The sequence below is a fragment of the Triturus cristatus genome, chromosome 8 (genome assembly GCF_964204655.1).
Source record: "Triturus cristatus chromosome 8, aTriCri1.1, whole genome shotgun sequence".
In the NCBI taxonomy this organism is placed as follows: Eukaryota; Metazoa; Chordata; class Amphibia; order Caudata; family Salamandridae; genus Triturus; species Triturus cristatus.
In genome coordinates, this window is record NC_140591.1 from 1303784591 (window position 1) to 1303806919 (window position 22329).

At 46.6% G+C, this 22329-nt stretch overlaps 1 protein-coding gene across 1 annotated transcript in view; it reads left to right on the forward strand.

Annotated features, from left to right (window-relative positions):
* The window catches only part of GBE1 (1,4-alpha-glucan branching enzyme 1), a 753232-nt gene that overhangs the window by 341871 nt on the left and 389032 nt on the right, over window positions 1-22329 (forward strand). The window contains exon 5 of the mRNA XM_085623022.1: window positions 1400-1535. Within this exon, the coding sequence (XP_085479148.1) occupies window positions 1400-1535 (136 nt within the window). The remainder of the gene's footprint in view (window positions 1-1399; window positions 1536-22329) is intronic.

A 22329-nucleotide genomic window follows, 5' to 3' on the forward strand; every position in this document is an offset into this window, starting at 1 on the left:
ACACTTGCTGCTAGTGACAAACTCAAAAGCGGGCAATTGTCAGAAACAGAGTTCTTAGTTAAGGGGTGACTACTAACATTAACCAACAAACCAAATCTTTGTCCGGGTGAACCACTTAAGTCACTAAATTATCCTAAGCTTAACTCCTAATAGCTATAGCAGACATGCTTAAGTTAGAGGCAATGTGTAAAGTATTTATGCAGTACTGAAACAGTAGTAAAGTCACCACAACAAAAAATCCCAAACCAATTCAGAAAACTAGAGAATATCTTCGTAAATAAAGTGACCCTTAAATAACAAAAATATACAGGGAACTGCAGAGATGTATTTTTGAAGTTTTAAATAAAATTAGAGCCAAAAAGCTTAAGCACTAGCCAGAGTGTTTAGACTTCGGTAAAGCTCTTTATTCTGGAATTCCAGCACTCCCGTCTCAGCTGCTCCAGATTGTGCAAAACTCAGCAGCCTGTCTCGTACTGAGTCTTCCTCCACATGCTTCAGTCACGTCCCACCTCCAGGATCTGCACTGGATCCATATTCATAAGCGCTCAAGCTTCAAAGCCCTCTGCGTTCCTCATTGTGCTCTCTCTAAAGTAGGTCACACATGCCTAACGTCTTTATTGGCCATCACTCCTCTCCTTCTCTTTGCCTCTCACCCTGCCAATCTTGTTCCTTACATCTCTTGCTTGTGAGTCCGTGTTTGTTTATTCTTCTACCTAAAGGCAAAACATTGGAGCTCCCGACCTGTCAACATCAGAATGATCCTCTGTCATCTGTAGTTCAAAAAGAGGCTTAAAAGATTGCTTTTCCAACATATCTGGCTCCCCTGCTTCAGACACTGTAGTTTCAGGACCCTTTGGGGTATTTGCAGTGGTTTAGAACACCTATTAACATGACATGACATGAAGATTACAGGGCACATTTTTGCAGCAAGAGCTTTGACCACAGATTTACATTACCAGTGGATTCAGTTTGGCAGCCATTGGTGCTGTCAAAGAAGGAAAGTAAGCAAGTATTTCTAGCACCTTAGTTTTTCATCTTTCTAAGATCAATACAATGAATATATTGAAGCTCGGTAGTAATAACACCTTCTGTTTTCAGTTCTATAAAACATTAAAGGGCCCCATTTTGCGCTGTCATGTTCATGTGGAATGTGCGAACCCCATAGTTCTCCTACCGCTTTAAATGGAAATGTATGCATGAATTGAAACTCGGCAATAAATGCATATATAATATAACGAAACTAAACTAGCTGTTCTCTCCCCTTTGCCTTTTCCGTTTTCAACTTTAGATATTTATACAAACGCTCCCAATAGACTGCATATGTTTTTTTTTTTACATCATAAACTTCAGTTCTATTATCAGGTGGCCTTACGATCATTCTCCTGTTATTTGTCAACAGCGCAAGCATCCCCATCCAAAGAAACCAAAAAGCGTCCGCATCTACGAGGCTCATGTGGGAATTGCTTCCCATGAAGGAAAAATAGCTTCATACAAAAACTTCACGCACGATGTACTACCCAGAATTAGGGATTTGGGTAAGTCGCTCCCTATATTGTTGTTTAAATGAGTAATGGTAATGAGCATTAACATTCAAAAGCTCTGTGTGTTAAAATCAAAACTGTATTTGATGTACTGGCCGAGTAGAAAACTGACCGTCTTTTCTTCCTCCATGATATTTTGAATGTGAGCATTGTATGAAACAATGGTATGCAACATCTACTTTACTAATGTACTGCAGAGTTAGTTGATAAACACAACAAAAAGTCAATTCTATCTTACAGTTTAGACCCTCATGGTACCGCTGGTACAACTCTGCATTGCCAAGCAGTCCAGATAGTGATGTTTAGCAAGTTTTGTCACCCGCTGGTTGATATTTTTGTTTTAAGTTAGTTTTTTAATTTTCAGTTGTTTTAAGACCAAGTTTCCCAGGTCTTTTGGTGAGTAGCTCATACAGTCCAGGTTTTTGCTTAGCATTCTGGGACCTGCACCCGGTTTAACTCATTACATCAGGATTTCAAGGTCCAGAAGGGCAAGAAACGAGGGCAGGATGAACTACGCAAGCATGGACCTAGGAAACCTGCGGGCGTCATGTACGGACATTCAAAGAAAACACGTGAAGCTGGCTGATGCCTATATGAGCAGCCACCCTTACTGTCTATCTGGGTATCAAATTAGATTTCAAGATCTGAGGTTGCTACCATACTTCTGAAGAGGCTCTTAACCAATATCTAGAATGTTACTATGAACTACCACTTTGACACCAAAGAGGTGCACTTCTTAAACTTTTGGCATCCAGACCCTCGGAGTGCTTTGTGATGCAAAGTCTAAGGTGTTACTTGAGAGATCAGAGGTTAGTGAGCTTCTGTCCATCCCAACTCATCATGAAGACCGTTTACATTTGAGATATGGTTTGGTTTTGAATAAATTTTTCGCCTACCATTGTCTTTCTAGATGGACTTGTCAATCTAGTAGGGGTTGTAACCATTAAAGAAAATAGTTGTATTCTTTTACATTGTTGGCTCGGTCTCCCTCAGGAGGTTAGAGGCTATACCCAAGTGTCGGAGCATAACATTGATCTTATTTTCGCTTCATGAGCTCTTTGGGTGTTAGATACTCTTACTTGGACTGACCATCATTTAATAACTTTTGGTTAAGCATTTGAACAGGCTTTCTCTGCAGAGCCACCCCAGATTTCTGCCTTCCCCGGCTGAATCTGTTTGTGATGGCTTTTCAGACTTAGTCTAATTTATTCTTGCCAGTCGGTGGTAAAGTGCTTGTGCTCTCCCTTGAAGACATTGTGCAATTAGTCAACCTCTGATTGGCATATTTAATTTACTTGTAAGTCCCTAGTATATGATACTATATGTGACTGTGCCCTGCACCCTGTGACCGGTCCTCCAACCAGTCCAAGGCTCTCTCAGACCCAGCTCACTGTTTCAAGGCTCCAGCCCTACTCCTTTGTCTCGCTTTTGCTCTTCACACCTTTGCTTTACTCTGTATGTCTCCCCAGTCCGTTTCCTCTCATCTCCTTGTTAGCCTTTTCTCTTTTGCACCTCCCCTCTCCTTTTTTAGCCCTTTTAAGCTCTTTAGTGTTTCCCCTTATTCTCCTGTTCCAGTTTCCTTGCATGTCCTTGTTCACCTTTCCTCTTTTTAAATTTTAGCTATTTCACCCCCTTTTCTTACGGCCCTTCTAGGGCTCTTTCTGGTTAAGCCTGTGTTCTTTTGCTCTAAGCTCTCACTCGTTTTCACTTTGTTTTGTTCTTTTGTGTTAGATCTTTCTGTTTTCAGCCCATGGTTGCTCTTCTGCTTTTCAGGCCTTTATCGCTCTACCTTTGGGCTTTCTCTGCTGCCCTTGACTAGCCCCTCCATAACCTCTCATGTCTTTTTACTGCCTCTGGCCTCACGCACTCCTTACAAGCTTCTTCTCTCCTACGTCTTCTCTCCAGCATAGCCCACCCTTTGCCCCGTGCTGATTCCCCACCCTTCCAAGGACATACTCAATGGTGGCTGCTGCACATCTGTGCCGCTAGCACATCAGAGGGGCAACCTAGGCAAGCTTACCTGCACCCATCCATTTCTGGACCACACCCAGCGCAATGAGCCCTGAACCAACTGCTACCAGAGATACCCTGCTGTGCTCCTCCATGCGCTTGGCATGGGATACTTCTGTCTTGCGCCTGTGGTGCCCCACACACACCACGGTAAGAGCCTTCACTGGCACCCACTTCCATTTTGCATGTCGTAACCTGCCTACAGCCCCCCCACACCAGCACCAGTCACACCAACAACACATCCATAAAGCACCACCCACAACAGAAAACCAACACCCACAACAGAAAACCAACACCTCAAGACTCGCTTGCATGCTGCTCAACACTTGCTCACTCAGAAAACCTGCTACGGAAATCTGGGACATGCTAAGCACCGACTCCCCCAGACCTATTCATCACGGAAACTTGGTTAAACTCTACATCGGCACATGACATTGCCATGTCAATCTCAGCAGGCTAAAGGAATGCATGACAGGACCACCTTGAGAAACCTGGAGGGGACTCACGATTGTCTGCAAAAACACCAAGTGTTTCAAGACCACATAGAACACAACTCATTTCTTGGAAAATCTCACAAAAAGTCACCTTAAGCGGAACCCACATCCACCGGGACCACAAGGTACCTCACCAATCTCATTGTGGACTTCATCACCTCCCCTCACCGTCAACTCCAAAGCTTTCATACCCCTTGGGGGTCTCAACTTCCACCTGAAAAACTGACCTGAACCCTGCTCCACAGCACTCCTAGAAAGCCTAAAATGCATCAGACTAACCCAGCTCATCACAGAACCCACAGACACATACACTGCCGGACACAAGCTGGACCTCATCCTCACTACCTTCGATGGCACTCCATAATCAACTTCCAAGTCAACACACTGCAAGCCAACACACCCACCAAAGTAAACCTACCTAGCTGGAGCAAAATCATAGAGTCTGACTGGCTGAGCGCCCTCCACATGGGCCAACCCAACCCCACAGATAACATCAACAGGATACTGACAACTTCAACAACTGGGTCAAGAGCTGCACAGACTCCCTTGTACCAATCAATCTCAACAAACAAAGAAGATTCAACAAGCAAGCCGGCTGATACACCCCTTCAGGGCACAGAGGCAGTGCAAACCGCTAGAGTGGAAGCAGAGAGGCAGCCACAAAGCCTCTGACAGCACTACCTTCAAAGCTGCACTTGGATGATACCAACAGCAACTAAGACCTGAAGAAATGAGCGCTAGCTGAATTCATCGAAAGGAGCTAAGCGGCAGCAAAAATCTTCTCAATCATTAAAATGTCACCATACTCATGGCCTATATCAACAGCATCACCCCCTCTCAAAACGTGTGTGGTTACCTATCCAACAGCAAGATTGTGATAATCTACAGCAACAAAGCACACCAACCAGACCCCAGCAAACTCATCACCCTTCACCAATGAAGGGAGCCACGTGAACAGTGGAAGACCCTCGCCAGTAAAAAAAATAAAGTCACAATCAAGCAGACCGTCCACTCTGGGTCCCCAACGGACCTGGTCGACACCACATTGATAACCTTGGTGCATCACCAATAAGCACAGCACTCAACCACATCATGAACACTCCCATCACCTTTGCCACCTTCCCTGAAGCTTTGAAGCGCACAGCAGTCAATTCCCTCAAGAAATACTCAGCCGACCCATGCCAACCGGCTAACTTCTGTCCTATCTACCTGCATTCATACCCAGCAAGAATGATCAAAAAGACCAACAAACAACGTGCAAGCGCCCAAGAGCTCCATCATCTACGACACACAATCTGAAAGAACCACAGCACACAAACGACACTCATTGCAGCCACTGAGGTGAACCCGCATCTCTTATACTGCTTGGCCCCTCTGCGGCATTCATCAGTCTTCCACAAAAACACTCAGGAGAAGACTCCATGAGATTAGCATCCAAGGACCAGCTCTCAACTGGATCTGCTCCTTCCTCACAGGAAGAGCCCAATGAGTCCGACTGCCACCTTTCACATCTTAGGTCAAGAACCTAATATGCGTAGTTCCCCAGGGATCCTCTCTCAACCTGACCCAGTTCAATGTCTATAAGGCCCCGCTCGCCAGCATCATTGGTTCTCAACTGTTAGACCTGTCAGTCTTAGAATGGTCTTCCCCCTTACTATTCCATTGTTCTGATCTTTTTTGTTGGCCTTAGGATTCTGTGCACTTTACCACTGCTAACCAATGCTAAAATGCTTGTGCTCTTTCCTCTAAACATGGTAGAATTGGCTTGCACCCAATTTTCATATTTAATTTACTTATAAGTCGCTAGTTAAGTGGTATTACATGTGCTCAGAGCGTGTACATTAAATGTTAATAGTGGGCCTGCAGAAATGATTGTGCCACCCTCATAAGTTTTAAACTGCCATTTCGACCTGCCAAAACAAACCTTTAGCCAGGATCAAAAATTCCTTTTTAATACACACCAGCCATCCCTAGGGTAGGCCCTAGAAATCCTGCTAGGAAAGGTGCAATGTATTTGAAAAGTAGGAAATGTACTTCCATGTTCTGATAATGAAAAACGAATGCAAGAATTTTTCACTATCGCAGGGCCTACCTCTCCTATAGGATAACATTGGAGTTACCTTCTCTCATTTAATACGTTGTAACTTCCAAATTTGAACAGGTAACAGTTCATATTTGGTGGCTTTGGAATTTTAATGAAAAATCACCTTTTATGGTAAAAGTATAATATTAAATTACAAAATTGAAAATGCCACTTTTATAACATTGACATTTTCCTACATTAGCCATTTAGTCCCTGCAGACTGTCTCTGGGTCACATGACTGAGTGTAGTTGGCAGGTGTGCCTGGATGGGCCATACCTGGCAGGATGGAAGGGTGCAATTGGGCACAGGCACAGCCTCACTAAAAACTGAATAGGCTGTGTCCTTCCTTCGAACAAACGTTTCCATACTCCCTGCAAATAGTCTGGAACAAGGGCAGGGGTGACAGGAAACCTGTGCACTTCAAAGGGAAACCTCTAGAAGCTTCTTCCACTTCAATGGAGGCACCAGGTATAAATATTGGACCTTACACATTAACTCTTCAGTACACTTCTGGACCTGTGGGAGATTCTACCAGGATGGACTTCTGTGCTGCTGAAACTACTGCCACTGATGGACTGCTGCCCTGAAGGACCTCTGCCTGGACAGACTGCTGCCTGCTGTGCTGACCTGCTGCCCTTTTGCCTCAATGAGAAGGACTGGACTTGCTGCTGGTAGCCAGCCAGGACCACCAAAGTGACACAAAGGGCTAGCATCATGTAACCAGCACCTGGACTCTGCAACTGTGAGTCCTACCCTGCCAATTGGTACCCCCCTCTAGGTCTTTGCCCTCGGAAATGGGCCTGAAGGTGCTCTGCCAGCCCCTGTGTGGATCCAGCAGCACTGACCTATCATCTCTGCTGTGTGAGGCAGCCCTAAGCAGAACCAACACCTCTGCTGCGAGGATTCTTCCAGCACAAGGACTCTGCATCAACCTTGCAGCCTGCATCGGAACTGCTGCTGGGTGACGCATCCCCAACACTAGCCATCGCATCACAAACCTTTTGTCGACAGCCTCCTTAATGACTATACATAACCTCTCATTGCAGCCTTGCAGCTCCCCAGTGTTGACTCATTGCCTCAACTGTGCCACAGGACCTTGCTATGCTCAGCACCCAGAAATTAAGGCACTCTTGTTCAGCTGGCCTAACTGGGTCTCTGTAGCTAGCCTGCTCTCCATCGCGGTCTGCCTAAACTTGTGACTTTGTCCCAGTCCGACATGACCAAATATCCTGAGTTATTGCTTTGTGCTTTTTGGTGTTATTTTCTCCTAAATCTTTAAACTTGCATATCTCAAATTCTACTGATTGAATTTTGACTTTCAGGTCTTGTTTTATTTCTTAAAAATGTACCCTGTCAAATCTTGTGTCTGATCCTCTTTGTGGTGTGTTTTCACTTTGTTACAGTTTGAAGTGTTGCACAAATATCTTTTGCACATTGCCTCAAAATTAAAACTGACTGCTCTGTGTCAAGCTTCTCAAGATTGAGTACAGATTAATATAGGGTTTGCTTTTGACTGCAAACTGAAAATGATTGTGGGTTATGCTTGAGTAGGGTTTTGCCAGCTCAACCAGCAACCCAATTCCTTGCATGATGCCATCACCATCATCTCATAGGCAGATGACACCCAACTCCTACTCTCCTTGAAAAGACAAGATATTCACCACCAGAACCAACCTAATCAACTCCATGACCTTGGTAGCAGAACGGACGAGAACCAACGACTTAAATCTCCACTCTGACAAAACGGATGTATAGGACTTTCTAAACGGAACTCCCTGTGGGCTGCCACATAGTGGTCAACAGAACTAGGATCCACCTCAACACCCACCAACTACTCTAGAAATCTGTGAATTGTCCTAAAGGAGAAGCTCAAAATGCCAGCACAAGTCAATGCAGTATGCTCCGCCTGCTTCCCCCTCCAGTGTATGCTGCTCTAAGTCTTAAAGTGGCTTCCACAGAACACTAGACAAACCTTTATGCAAGGACATATCGCAAGCAAATTAGAGTACGGGAACACATTGTACACCAGAATCTCTAAGCAGCTGCTGAATAGACTTCAGAAAATTCAGAATGCCGCAGCAAGATTCCTATTCAACCTCCCCAGCTGCACAACATCTCACCACACCTTGGGGAGCTTCACTGGCTCCCCATTCACAAAAGCAGCCAGTTCAAACACATGCACACGTAAAAATCCCTACATGACATTGGACCTGCATACCGCAACAGCGGCATGCACTTTCACATTATATACAGACACTTATGCTCGGCCTCACTATCTTGTGCACACATCCCACAAATTCACAAAAGCAGAGGAGGAGGTCACTTGTTATCATGCATTGCACCCAAAACATTGAACGACCTCCCACATCAGACCCTCCTCCTTGCTACTTGAGTTTTGCAAGAAGGTGAGTACCTGGCTCTTTGAATAATTCAGAGGGGACCACACGCTTACACGCCTGCACACCTGCTTAGTGCCTGGATTCCCTCACGGGTGAATAGATCACTCTAAACACAACACAACACTTACTAGTGGGCAGCACCACTAAAGTAGCTTGTAAACCATGTCCCAGGCCTGCCTCTGTAGCATGCCGTTCCATTTCAAACTGTCCTTTCTAACTGGTAAAATATGCCTTTTGACAGGCATAAACCTTCTTTCTTATTACTTATAAGTCACCCCTGAGATAGGCCCTACCAACTCGTAGTGCAGGGTGCATGATATTTTAAAAGTAAGACATTTGGGTTTAGGTTTTACATTTCCTGACAGTGAAAAATTCAAAGTTGTTTTCCTCAGCTGTAAGGCTATCATTCCCATAGACTATTACTGAGTTGCCTTATTGCACTTTATAAGTGATAACTTCAGTATGGGGCCAGACCGAGATATCCTGTTTCCACTCAAATGAATTGTAATTTAAAATCCTCTTTAATCGTAAATTCAAATTTTAAGTCACTATTCTGATAATGCCACATTGAGGAAGTTAGAAAATCAAATGTGCCTTTCTTCCAATGTTCGAGGGTCACATGAATGTGAATGGCTCTCCTTGGGTGTTTTCTGTATTCATTGAAGATGTGTGACCTTGGGTGTGGGGCAATGCATTGTATTCCTGTGCAGGGTGTCCTGCGGGCTGTACTCTGCCTTCCTCAACAGTGGGGCCTGCACATCTCCTTCCTTACTTCTAAGGGCTACCTGCCCTGCCACTGACCAACACAGTTCACAATTAAGCCTCCCTGCCCGTTGTTACCCTAAACAGTTTAGAGGCAAACGCAGGAGAAGGTTAGACAAAGGGAGCATCCCCACACACAGGTTGGCACTTGGGATAAAAGTGCCACCTTTAGAACCTCTCAGAACACTTCTGGACCTGTGGAAGATTCAGAATGACTACCCTGCTGTCTGAAGAAGGAAGAGTGGACCTGCTCATCTCGAGCCCTGGCTCCCCAGAAGTGTCACTAAAGGTCTGCGGCTAGACTCCTGTTTGAGCTACAGGGACACCACAAGCTTTCAGAGCCTTTGCTTGCAACTGCAAAGCTGACCACCAACTGGACCTGCCAGTCCCCTGCTGCTGGCCTCCAATGACGTGAGTACTGATTCCCAAGAGGTGCCCCTTGGGTCCGGGACCATTAGCCGGTATACTAGTGTACTTCTCCTGAGCTCAAGATGAAGATAAGAAGTTTTGTGCTCCTTGTGACCGCAAAGTGGCTTCTTCACGCCAGGAAATGACCGCCCACCATGACAACCGCCAACCGAAGCTCCAGCGGGTCATGCAATTTGTGCCAACAGTGACAGCCCGCCTCGTCTGCAACTGTGAAGCTCCAGCAATGACTTGTTCGCGCCAAAACGGAGATCATCCACAATGCCCTACCTGCTCCTTGCACTGACAACAATCTTCTAAAGCCAATGCGAACTGCAGCTCCTCACGCAGACCTGAGAAATAAGCGGGATGAACCTGATCCCTGCATCGGATCTGCGGTCCATTGCAATTGGCCCTAATGTGTGACCTTACCCTGGTCCAATGCGACAAGATAACCCTAAGTGGTGCTTTGTGCTTTTGGGTGACATTTTCAACTAGAACTGTAAAAATGTAGAACTCCAGTTCTACTGACTACATTTTTGTTGTTTTGGTGTAATTTTTAACAAAATTAACTGTACTTTTCTGAATTGGTTTGGCATCTTTTTGGGTTGTTCTTTAACGGTATTCCTATTTGAGTTGTGACATTTGTGGCTCACCCTGACAAGGATTGTGTTTTTCATTTAATGGGCTTAAGCCCCTCTCCTAATGACCCTCTTTTTTTACACTGCTCATCATTTAGAGTAATGGAATCCTCACTGGGTTGAAACAAACTTGACTACAATCACACCTGTGAGGATTTCAGACATTTCTGGGACTCTGCTGAACTCTAATCTGCGCTGTAAATATCTGAACTGTAGAGTATCTTTGAGACCTGTCTGTCTCACACCTTTGATCAGCTCCTTTCCGCAAGGAGAAGCAATTGAACGTCTTGTAGAGCTGCTATTTCCTGGTGTACTCCTGAAATAAAGATTGGGAGAATTAATGTTCTGCAGGTGAAGAGAGAATGGTGTAGCTCGTATTTGGACTAATCATGTCTGGCCTCCTGCCTCCAATTTACAAAAAGTGCCTCAATTGTATTTAATTTTAAAACCTATGATCCCCTCTAGGACAAATTAAACTATATTACGCTTTCATTCTCCATTAACTTTGATATATTCTTTCACAAGATTTCAGAGGAAGTTATCTGCAGTCCTCTTATTAAAAGCTGACTCTTCTACTACTGAGACCACAGGTTTTCTGCAAAAAGAGAATGAGTTGAAGAGCCTTCTTGGGCATTGCCCTGAAGATCTGAAACCCTCTGCCACCGGATGTCCGCCGAATCTCATCTTCCTCTTTCAAAAAAGAAATGAAAACAATACTAAGGAACAGGTTTCTACCCTAAGTGACTTTAGGTCCTATTGTTTACTCACCTGCCCGCTATCGTGATGCCTTGATTGACCACTACAATGATGTGCAACCATGAACTCCAGCGTTACCTTGCCACTCCCATATATGTAACAAATGTCTTTTATTACAACTGTATCCTACCTATCCTACAATGTGAAGCGCTCCGATACCCTTTTGGGTCTTGTTTGCGCTATATCATACTTTATAAATAAATAAATTCTGATGTCTGCTAGGTCAAGGTTCTGTAGTCCATACATTGTTTTGTTATTAATGTGTCCGAATCTTTGATTCTTTTCATCTAGCATTGTATAACAAGGGTGGAAAGGTGGGTGCTATCAAGCCGCTATTGAAAAAGTCAAACCTCGATCGTGCGACTGAAGCCTATTACAGGCCTAACCCTACTTCTGGCAGTAGTTAAGATTGGTGAAAAGCATTTTATGCATTAGCTTTCCAAACATTTTAAAGTACTTCTTTTGATACAAGTCAAACGGAGTTTAGACACATTGGTGAGTGAGCCTACACTAATCACAGCTTTGAATGACTTTAGACTGAATTTGGATGAAAATATGGACAACTATAATTTGTTTAGAAAAGCACTCAAAACTCCCCTTTCCTGCTGAATCCTTTGGTATGCAGTTATCATGGTAGGCACCATGATCTTTGTCAACAGTGTACAATTTACAAGCTCCCATTTATTCATTCGGAATACAAATTAATAGTAAAGCATTTTTATTGAAATGTGACTGACCTAAATCTGTGGAAGATGTGTTGGATACTTTTGCTACTTGAACCTAGTTATATTGAAAGAACGGAGGGTGCCTGAGATGTCCAGGACCCAGCTTTCAAACCCTGCACCTCTACAGTAAAATACTGTTAACTTACAAAGTCATTTAGTCCTATTTAACAGGCTGCAGTGCCATCATAGACCCATCATAAGAACATTTGCTTTTGTGTGATATTACTGGAATTGTTTGTATTTTATAGGATTGCAGTTATTGACTGACTGAATCCGTGTACTAGGACGTGGCTCATCGTACCAGTGAGTGTATCCTGACACCGTAGTATGGTATAATATTTGGAAATCGCAGTAGGTGTGTTCAGCTTTTATGGCTACAGTACAACGTGAAGTGCATCAGTTGAATACAAGTTGGTTAACCTGGGCTGCGGTGTACATTTATACCATCCTCATGAACCCTAAACTACTGAGAGTAATGCTACACTGGCATCGTTTCAAAAGAAGTAGTTGTTTGCATGTTTAAGAATCTACTTCTGACATCGGCTTGGTCGCCTATGAGTAGTGCTTCGAACCCCACGAGATCTGGGAACAATGTGCAATTGAGAGACAGTGACACTTTAGATTAGTAGGTCTTTGCAGTGACAATGTACACAAGCTCTTTTTTTCACAGAAACAAAGGAAAAAGCTTTTCCTATGTCAAAAGTCTACTTATGAATAAAAGTCCCTGTTATCATAAATCCAGATACGAAATCTCAAAACAGTAGCCTAGGGAAAGAACAGGCTAATATTATATAAGCTGCAAAGATGATTTCTCGATCTGAATGGACTGCTTAGTAGTTAAACCAGTTATTGACCGCCACCCCTTTCTCCAGTGGCATTGTTTGTTTAAGGTCTGAAAATAATTCCCTGGACAAAGAAATGGGCTTGACTTGTTGACGGTAAAGTAGAGCTGGGTTAAAGGCCTACACACAAATGTTACAGGATTAACATTAAAATCCATTAAAAAAAAAACCTCAATGATTGGGACAGTTATGCTGCCCTTTGGGCCCTCTCTTGAACCCAAGATATGTTTCCCTGTGGAAGTGTTGGAACATTTGCTCATTTTCAAGATCAGTGGGCAGAAATATTTAGTCTGATCTTGTTAACATTTATAGACCAATTTGGCCAACTGAAAACTAAGGGAGATGGTCTGGTTTCATGGATTTAGCAGAGGGTTGTGGTGTTTATGGGCTGAATAGCTCGAAGACGGGATTCTGTGTTGGCGCCATTGTTGTTTAGAGATGCTGGCTCAGATTGGAGGATGCTGCGGTGTTCGGAGTGGACTAGGGCAGCAGATGATCTACAAAGTCTAACAATAGAAACTATTTTGTGCAAGATCAAGTTACTAATCAAACTAAATTTGAATAGAATTGAGGAGGCTTGGCGTTTAAACATTTAAATTAAAGTATACATCTTAAATGCTTAAAGTATTAGTTGGTCAATACGTGCATTTTTGTTGTAATGGTTGAGGAAGCTTATATTCGCAATATAAGTTTTAAGCTGTTTTGCTTGGCCCCAGGATATCTGAAAAGCGGGTACTTCAAAAATTGACCAAAATAAGTCCGCGGTCATAGCTCTGCATAATCTCTTCTGGGCTTCGACAGACCGTCATTCCAGCTTTCACTGTACAGGAGCTTTGAGTGCAGCTTGGTAAGAGTCATTAAAACCCATCAAAATCTCGGATAAATAAATTAAGCAGAAATCTTCGGAGCAATAGGTTTCCACTTTCAATTACAATTAGCCCTGTTCCAAAGCGTAAAGAGATTCCGTCTTTTCAAATAAACCTGAAGGTTATTCTTTAACTCGCCCCCTCAGATTACCACTCCTGGGATACATATATTTGATGATCTTAAAGTTCGTATAGAAATGTCCTTTCATGTGCTGTGGCGATATCATTGAAATTGTGTGTCCCCGTTTGATTGCCTGTGGAAAAGAATGGGGTGCCTGGGAATAAAGTGCTGCCTTGGTTTTTTAAACACGCTAAGAACGGCGCCAACTGTGTTTAATGTGTCCCCTTTGAAAAGTTCCTTTGGGGGAAGTGAATGGGAACTGAAATATGTCATGATTGAAGATACACGTCCAATGTGTGTGAAACAAACATCTACAGAAACCTTTGTTAAGCACGGGTATCTTACATGCAGTCCGCTAGTTGTGCGTTGCTTTCAAGCCCTGCCCTGCAAATATCTAAAGTGCAACTGAAGTTCAGGACATGCAGATTTGCAAACTTAATATTCTGCAGTCAGTTTGAGCCTATATTTGCATATCACTTGATGCTTATTAGACTAGATAAATGCAGTGAATCTAGTCATATGTAGATGACTTCAGAAACTGACCTTCCAATTGCTATTGGGAATGTCAGACTCCAGCACAACGATCAAGACTGTCTAACTTGCTGAAAGGGTGGTTCTAGTCTCAGAAGTGGCGTTTTTCATTGTGAATGCTTTTTAAGGCGTATGAAAATCTACTGATTCGGGAAAGGTGTTTGAGAACAACAAGTAGAAAAGTGTTATTTTTACAATTGCAAACTCCTCATATTAGAAAACCCTGCGTGTGGCCTAAAGGAGAATTAGGGAGTGGGCCATTTATTAACCTAGGGGCAAATGCATCAAACATAAGGAATAGCGTTTCCTTAATAGCGATTATTAAGGAATCGCTATTTAGGAGTCGCAATTCCTCATACATGTAGGAATCGCTAAATAAATAGCGATTCCTACATATTCCCTATTATCGCTTATATGGTGTGCCTTCCCATTCATTCCTACGAGCCTAGAGGCCCATAGGAATGAATGGGAAACCATTTGCAATTTTCGATCACCAAAAAGGTAATCGCAAATTGCACATGCAATTTCAAGGGTGCTCGGGGGTCAAAAGGCCACCCTGAGGAACCCCCAAAAACTGGCATGTGTGCACATGTGGCGCATACACATGCCCCAAGGGCATGTGTGTGCTCTACATGGCACCTAGAAAAAGGCAATTTTGTGCATTTTTCTAAGGAATTGCAAATTACCATCTACATGAAGTTGATGGTAATTTGCAATTCCTTAATGCAAAGTTGCAATCTGAGTTTGCTTCTTGCATTGCAATTAGAGAATCGCAAATTCCCTAACTGCATTCACAAAATAGGTAATCGCAAATTTTGCGATTACCTATGTTGCGAATGGCTTTGGGTTTGATGCATCCCAAATGGCTAATTACCGGTTGCAAACGGGCCGATTCTGCGAATCGGCCTGTTTGCGACAGGTAAATAGCTTGATGCATGTGCCCCTTCATTCTTTGTGTCTTCCATAACCAACCGGACTGCAACATTTACATACACATTTAAAATTCCTATACCTGAAAATGCGTGACTAGTAGGTATAAAACAATTCGAACATTAAAAAAAAATTGCACAAAATATGATTGGTAGTAAAGTGGGTAAAATATTTTTGGATTTATTTTTTCATGTGTTGAATACATGAATTTAAACACCCCATATTACATATTGTTAGGCCTGGCATCTTTTGGCATGGTTTCCCCTGTTTTGCTTTTGGCCTCCCGTTTTTGATTGTGTGCTGTATTTCTTTTTGCTGGTGTTTGGACTCTGGGCACTTTAGCACTGCTGACCAGTGCCAAAGTGCATGTGCTTTGTCTAAAATGTAATGTCATTTGGTTACTCCATAATTGGCATATTTGGTTTACTACCAAGTCCCTTGTACAGTGCACTACATGTGCCCAGGGCCTGTAAACCAAATGCTCCTAGGGGGTCTGCAGCACTGATTGTGCCACCCACATGAGTAGCTCTCCAAACATGTCTCAGGCCTGCCATTGCAGAGCCCGTGTGTGCAGTTTGACTGCCATGCCGACCGGGCAAGTACACCTACTTGCCAGGCCCAAACCTTCTCTTCTATCACATGTAAGGCACCCGTAAGGTACTTTAAGTTTTACATGTCCTGGTAGTAAAAAAAACTGCAAAATTAGCTTGTAACTGCAGCAAGGCCCATCTCTCCCAGAGGTTAGCATTGGAGCTTCCCTTTAGCATTTTACATGAGTATCTTCCAATTGAGAGCTGATGGAAAATTGCAGTATGGTGTCCCTGAACTTACAATTTAAAAACACATCTTCTAGTTAGGTTAATTTTTAAATTACGGGTCTGAAAATGCCACTTGTAGAAAGTTAGATTGGATTCAAGAACAATGATTGGGCCAATATTGCGTCAGCAAGGCTATGCCACTGAAAACTGAACCGAAGTTGCCAATGCTGCTGATCCTTTAACCCATTCAATTTTTTTTTTTTTTTTTTTTTCAACCTTTATTACAGAATGCAATAGATATACAAGTATGGGCCTACAACCTTCAGGCCGGCCGCTAGCAAACAGTGGGATCATAAAACACAGTCATAAAACACAAGCGGCAAGTGGTAAAGGTCCCCGGAGTCGAAGGAAGCGTTTGCGGCCACACCGTCCAGACCCCCCAAATGGCGGTTCCATTTTTTAATGAAAAACTACAAACAAACCCACAAGGCAGCAAAAGTCTAAGCAGCATTATGTGCTCCCCTCGGGAGGACCCTACCGATCCACAGGAATAGGGAGGGGGACGGGCCGGGACAGAAACAAAGTGGGCATGATGACACAGAATCAAGGTAACAAGCAGACTAGGGAGACTGGGCCGCTGCCAAGTCAGGCGTCAGTGGCGGGGTACAAATCCCGCCACGATAGGAGTTCCAGGGGCCCCACACTTTCACCCATTTCCCAGGCTTACCTCTCGCCACATACACTACCTTCTCCCGAAACATACACCAATCCATGTTGTCCTTCCATACCGAAACCGTTGGTGACCTCTGGGAGCCCCACAATTGTGCTATGTCACGCTTGGCCACCATATATCCCAGTGTCACCCACCACGTTTGCGGCACCGTGTAATCAGTCGGTTCCCACACATTCAACAGACATCTCCTAGCCTCGGGAAACGGCGTCAAATGCGTGACCGCTTGCAACACCGCATGTACACCACGCCAGAATCGCGCCACCTCCGGGCATTCCCACAGAGTATGGAAGAAGGTCCCTAACAAACCACACCCACGCTTACACATCCCATCCACGGCATATCCCATACGCATCAGACCCGGCCCCGTAAAGTATACCCTGTGGAGTATTTTGAGCTGGACGAAACGAAGGCGGGCCGGTATGGCCACCTCCTTCGGGGAGGCCACCGCAGATACCCAGTCCTCGTCATCCAGCTCCAATCCATCGGCAACCCATGCCTCACGAAGGCCAGTCAGCAGTCCCGAGCGATTGTTGATGAGCTTTTTATAAATCAATGAGATAGTGCCATCTGGTACATGCCCGTCTAGCACTCTATCTTCCAGAGGGGAGCACTCCGGGATGGACGCCACATCCGGGAATACAGAACACAGCGCGTGACGAACCTGTATATACCGGAAGTACTCCCTGTCCTGCAACTGGAATTCCGTCTGCAGCACATCAAACGTTTTAAATCCCCCCTCGTCCAGAGATCGCCCACCCTGCTGATGCCAATCGTGTCCCACTTATCAAAGCCTTTCGTGGTCCACAAGCAGCCCAATCGCTCAGATGCATACAATGGCGTCGCCCGGGTCAACCGATCCTTCCACCCCATCGCCAAGTTTGCCGCGTGCCACACCCGTACCGCGACCCGTGTAGGACCCGTCAAACGTGCGTCGAGCGATCTAGAGTAGAGCGCACGATTGTAGTCGCCACCCGGCAACAACAATTTGTCCATTTCAAAAGCCGGGTTAAGGGCGGGCCCATAAAGCCCGTGGTTTATCGCAGCCAGCTGGGAGGCCCAGTAATACCGTTTGATGTCTGGGAGGGCGACCCCCCCGTCATACCACGGGAGCGTCAGCTTCGCGAGGGCGATACGCGGCCTCCCATCCCAAAAAAGTTGCCGCTGCAGACCCTCCACCTCCCGAAAGTAGCGAGCCGGGACGACGTCCATCGTGTTCTGTAGAGCGTATAAGAAACGTGGCAACGACATCATCTTAAACAGCGCCGCACGGCCGAGTGGCGAGAGCGGCAAGCGCCTCCAACGCGCCACATCCTCCTTCAGGCGTTGGAGGGGGGTGAGCAGGTTCTGTTTATATCGGGCCGCAGAGTCCAGGGTAATAAAGATACCCAGATTCTTAAATCCCTGCGGAGCAACCTGGATAGGACAACCCCGCGGAAGGATAGGAGCCTCCCCTGAGAGGACATATACACAGGATTTAGCCCAGTTGATGACTAGGCCGGAGTTGCGGCCAAATGAACACAATACATCCACTAACACAATCAACGATTCACGCGGGGAAGCAAGGTACAAAAGAATATCGTCCGCATAAAGGGAGACGCGATCCTCATACTCAGGAGTCCATCGGAGACCACGAATCGAAGGGTGCCACCGCAGCCACTCCGCCAGGGGCTCCAAGGCGAGCACAAAGAGGAGCGGTGACAGCGGGCAGCCCTGCCGCGTGCCCCTGCCCAATTCAAAAGGAGCCGATACTCTACCATTCACCACCACCTGCGCCAGCGGTCCGGAATACAACAATTTCACCCAGCCAATAAATCCCGGGCCAAACCCAAACTTCGCCAGCGTCGCCCAGATATACGGCCACTCAAGCGTGTCGAACGCCATAGTGGCGTCCAAGGACGCCAAAATGGCTGGCTCACGTATGAACGGGACCCTCGCGAGCACCCCATGCAGACGCCGCAGGTTAAGCGCGGTGTTGCGATGAGGGATAAAGCCGGACTGGTCCTGATGGATCAGATCGCACACCACGCTGACCAGCCGATTGGCCAGCACCTTGGCCAGAATTTTTGGCTCCGCATTCAACAACGAAATGGGCCTGTAAGACGTGACCCGATCCTGCGGCCTCCCCTCCTTATGAATAACCACAATAGTGGCAAGACGCTGGTCCAGCGGGAGGGAACCCGCCGAACGGGCCGCGAGGAACATATCACGGAGATGCGGAGCCAGTGTATCCGGCCGCAATTTGTACAATTCGATGGGAAGGCCATTAGGACCCATGGCCTTGCCAGAGGCGACCGAACGTATGGCGAGGGCAATCTCCTCAGATGTCGGAGCCGCGTCCATCAACAATTTATCCTCCTCCGAAAGGGAAGGCAGCACAATATCTTTAAGCAGGTCGTGGGAATCCTCTTCCGGGCGGGAAGATACCGGGGGAATACACCCCGCGAAAATACTCAGGGAAGCAATCAACAATTTCCTCCGGCTCAGTGACACACACACCATCCAGTCTCTCAACCGACGGTACAACTCGACTCGCTCTCTCCTTTTTATCCAGCCACGCAATCAGTTTACCAGCCTTATCACCCACATCATACAGTCGCCCCTGTTGCTCTCTACTCAGGCCCCTGGCCGCCTCTGTGACTAGGGCCTTGTAGTCCGCTTGTTTGAGTCTGAGAGCATGCAGTTTGTCGTCTGTGACACCACAATCCAGATCACCCTCCAACTCAGTTATCTCAGATTTGATACGGGTCACCTCCTCCCGCTCGTGCCTCCTGGAATGGGAAATGAGGGATAGGGCCTCCCCCCGGATTACCGTCTTGAACGCCTCCCACAGAGAAACAGCAGATGACACAGATCCCACATTATCTCCAAAATATTGCTCAAGGGATTTAACCAAATCTGCGCGAATTGTGGGGTTACGCAGGTACCAGGGGTTGATCGGGACCACCCTCCCCTCCCCCTCGGGACAATATCGAAGTGCAACAAGAGCGGGGAGTGGTCGGAAATACCCCGAGCTAGATGCCGCACCTCCCCAACACTCCCCGCCTGTGCCGCTGGCATCAGAACATAGTCCAGCCTCGAAAGACTGCCATGAGCCCCGGAATGAAAGGTGTATTGTACCTGCGTAGGGTGTTTCAGCCGCCAACAATCCACCAGTCCCAGGGTATCCAAGAGGCCAGACAACCAAGCTTGGGCGCGGGGGAGATCCCTGGGTGGGTGACGATCCTCAGTCCCGGAAATTACAGCGTTAAAATCCCCCCCAACCACTAGGGTCCCCTCCGGCAGTCCAAGAAGAAGGCGCCCCAAATCCGCGAAAGTAGTCGTCTGCAACCCCGGCGGGACATAAACAGAAACCAAAACAATCACTCTGCCGTCCAATCTACCCACTAGAGCCGTATACCGTCCCCTATCATCATGGAGCACCTCATCAACCTCCAACGGGAGCGAGGTTTTAACCATAATGCCCACACCCCTCGAACCAGAGGTGAAGCCTGAATGGGCTACAAGGCGATAGCCCCGCCTGTTCATGGCACGAAAGGAATTGCCAATAAGGTGTGTTTCCTGCAGAAATACAATATCAGGTGAAATCCGTTTTAAGAACTGCAGGACCACCCCCCGTTTTATCCTGTCCCCCAGTCCATTAACATTCCAGGACAGAAGTCTCAGTCCCCTACCCCCCATCACAGCCAAAACCGATCAGTCTCCCCCCAGAGAGCACTTTAAATATAGCACAACAATACTTCTGCCTTGTGGTACAAATAAACAATACCCAACCCCAACCCAACATCCCAAACAAAACTCCCCCCTCCCTGCACCCCTGCATGAGCCCAGACAGCCCCCCCAACTTGCAGTGTGCCTGTCGCCCCTGTGTGAACTAAACTACAAAGACCCCCTAGAGGAGGAAAGAGAGCCCCCTCGAGACACACCACAACCCCCAATGGAGGGGGAACGAGATACAACAGTCAAGAAACCCTGAGCTTGGCCGAAAAGTGGCATCATCAGGAATGAGCCCCAGTGTCAATACCTCATACACGGTCCGGTGGGCACTCTCCTCCCGCTGCCCCCATCCCATCCCGATCATGTCCCCCAGACAAAGTGTCCAACCAGTCCCCGGCCGTCTCAGGACGGTCAAAAAAGTGAGTGCGACCATCAGCCTCCACACGCAGCCTGGCCGGGAAAAGCATTGCGTATTTTAAGTTCATGTCTCGAAGCCGCCGCTTGACGCCCATGAAACTCAGTCTCTGCTTCTGGACCGCCTGCGTGAAATCAGGATAAAAGTTCACCTCCATGTTCTCCAGCTTAAGCGGCCCCGCAGTCTGGAAGCTTGTAAAATCGCATCCCTGTCCCGAAAGTTGAAGATACGGGCAATAAGAGGCCACGGGGGAGCTCCGACCTTCGGCTTGCCGCCAGGAACTCTATGGGCCCTTTCCACCGCAAAGAATTTACTCAGTCCTCGAGGCTGGAGATGAGTAGAAATCAGATCCTCCACAAAGAGATCCGCCGCCGAATCCTCCAGTCCCTCAGGCACTCCGATAATGCGAACGTTATTCCTCCGGGCCCTGCTCTCGGAGTCCTCCAGTCGCCGATCCGTGAGCGCACTGGCCTGCCGGAGCCGGCGCACCTCCGTCTGGAGGGCCGCCACCTCAGTCGTGAGGCCCGACGCGGTATGGGCCAAAGAGTCAACCCGGTCATTTGTCTTGGATAGATCTGCTCTAACAAGGTTGACATCGATTAGGACCGCGTCGAGTTTGTGCGCCAGGGTGTCGAATTGTTGACCCACCGAGGTCTTCATCTCAGCTATGGCGCCCATGACGTCCTGCAAAGTCAGATCCGTCGGCAAATCCGGGGCATCCGGAGGGCACTCGGAAGACTTATGCGACCCGCCGGGAGAACCTTTTGGTAGGGTGTAGCGATCCATAATGTTGACTTGAAGTGCGGCGCCACGCCGGGTCGATTTGGCCTTCAGCCGATCCCGATCCTGCTTCGTGGCCATCGTCTTGTATCTCGCACCCCCACGAGTCATGCAGCGGAGAACGAGCAATCGAGGCCAAGGACCCCGGAGGTCACCTCAGGAAGGCGGAGCAGGTCCCCGCAGGCAGGCAGGATCCCCCAGCGAGGCAACCACCACACAAAGAAGCGCCGTGATCCCACTCGCGATGACGGCAAGGGGACTCGAAAGTGAAAGTGTGGGGTACGCGACTCGCCAGGCTCGTCCCGCCGTTGTTATTCACTTCTCCACTGGATCACCCCCAAACTCAAGTCCGGGGTCAGGAGAGGAGCAGGCCGCAAACTTCAGTCGATGCGCATCACGGCACCCGGGGTCCGATTCAAAAACGGAAAACGGGTACCACCTCGGCTCAGGTTCACCGACAGTCCCCTCAACCGATTCAGGATGAAGACAGGATAAACGTAGGAGGTTGCGGAGGTCCTCGGGAGCCTCGCACCTACGCGGCCATCTTGGTTGCGCGCTAGGCTCCTCCCCAACAACACATTCAATTTTAATCTTCGTGGTCACAATTATTTATTGAAACCACCATTTATTCACTTTATGTTCTAGAACCTTTCAATCATTTTAGCATCACAAAATCATGAACAGATGATCAACACATATAGCTAGCTTTACATCAAGTCCATCAGTGTTGGTAACCCACAATACGTTTGACAAAAAAACATAGCTGCTACATATTCATTTGCATAAACTAAACAATTCATTCTTGGTGTAAACAGAAAACAC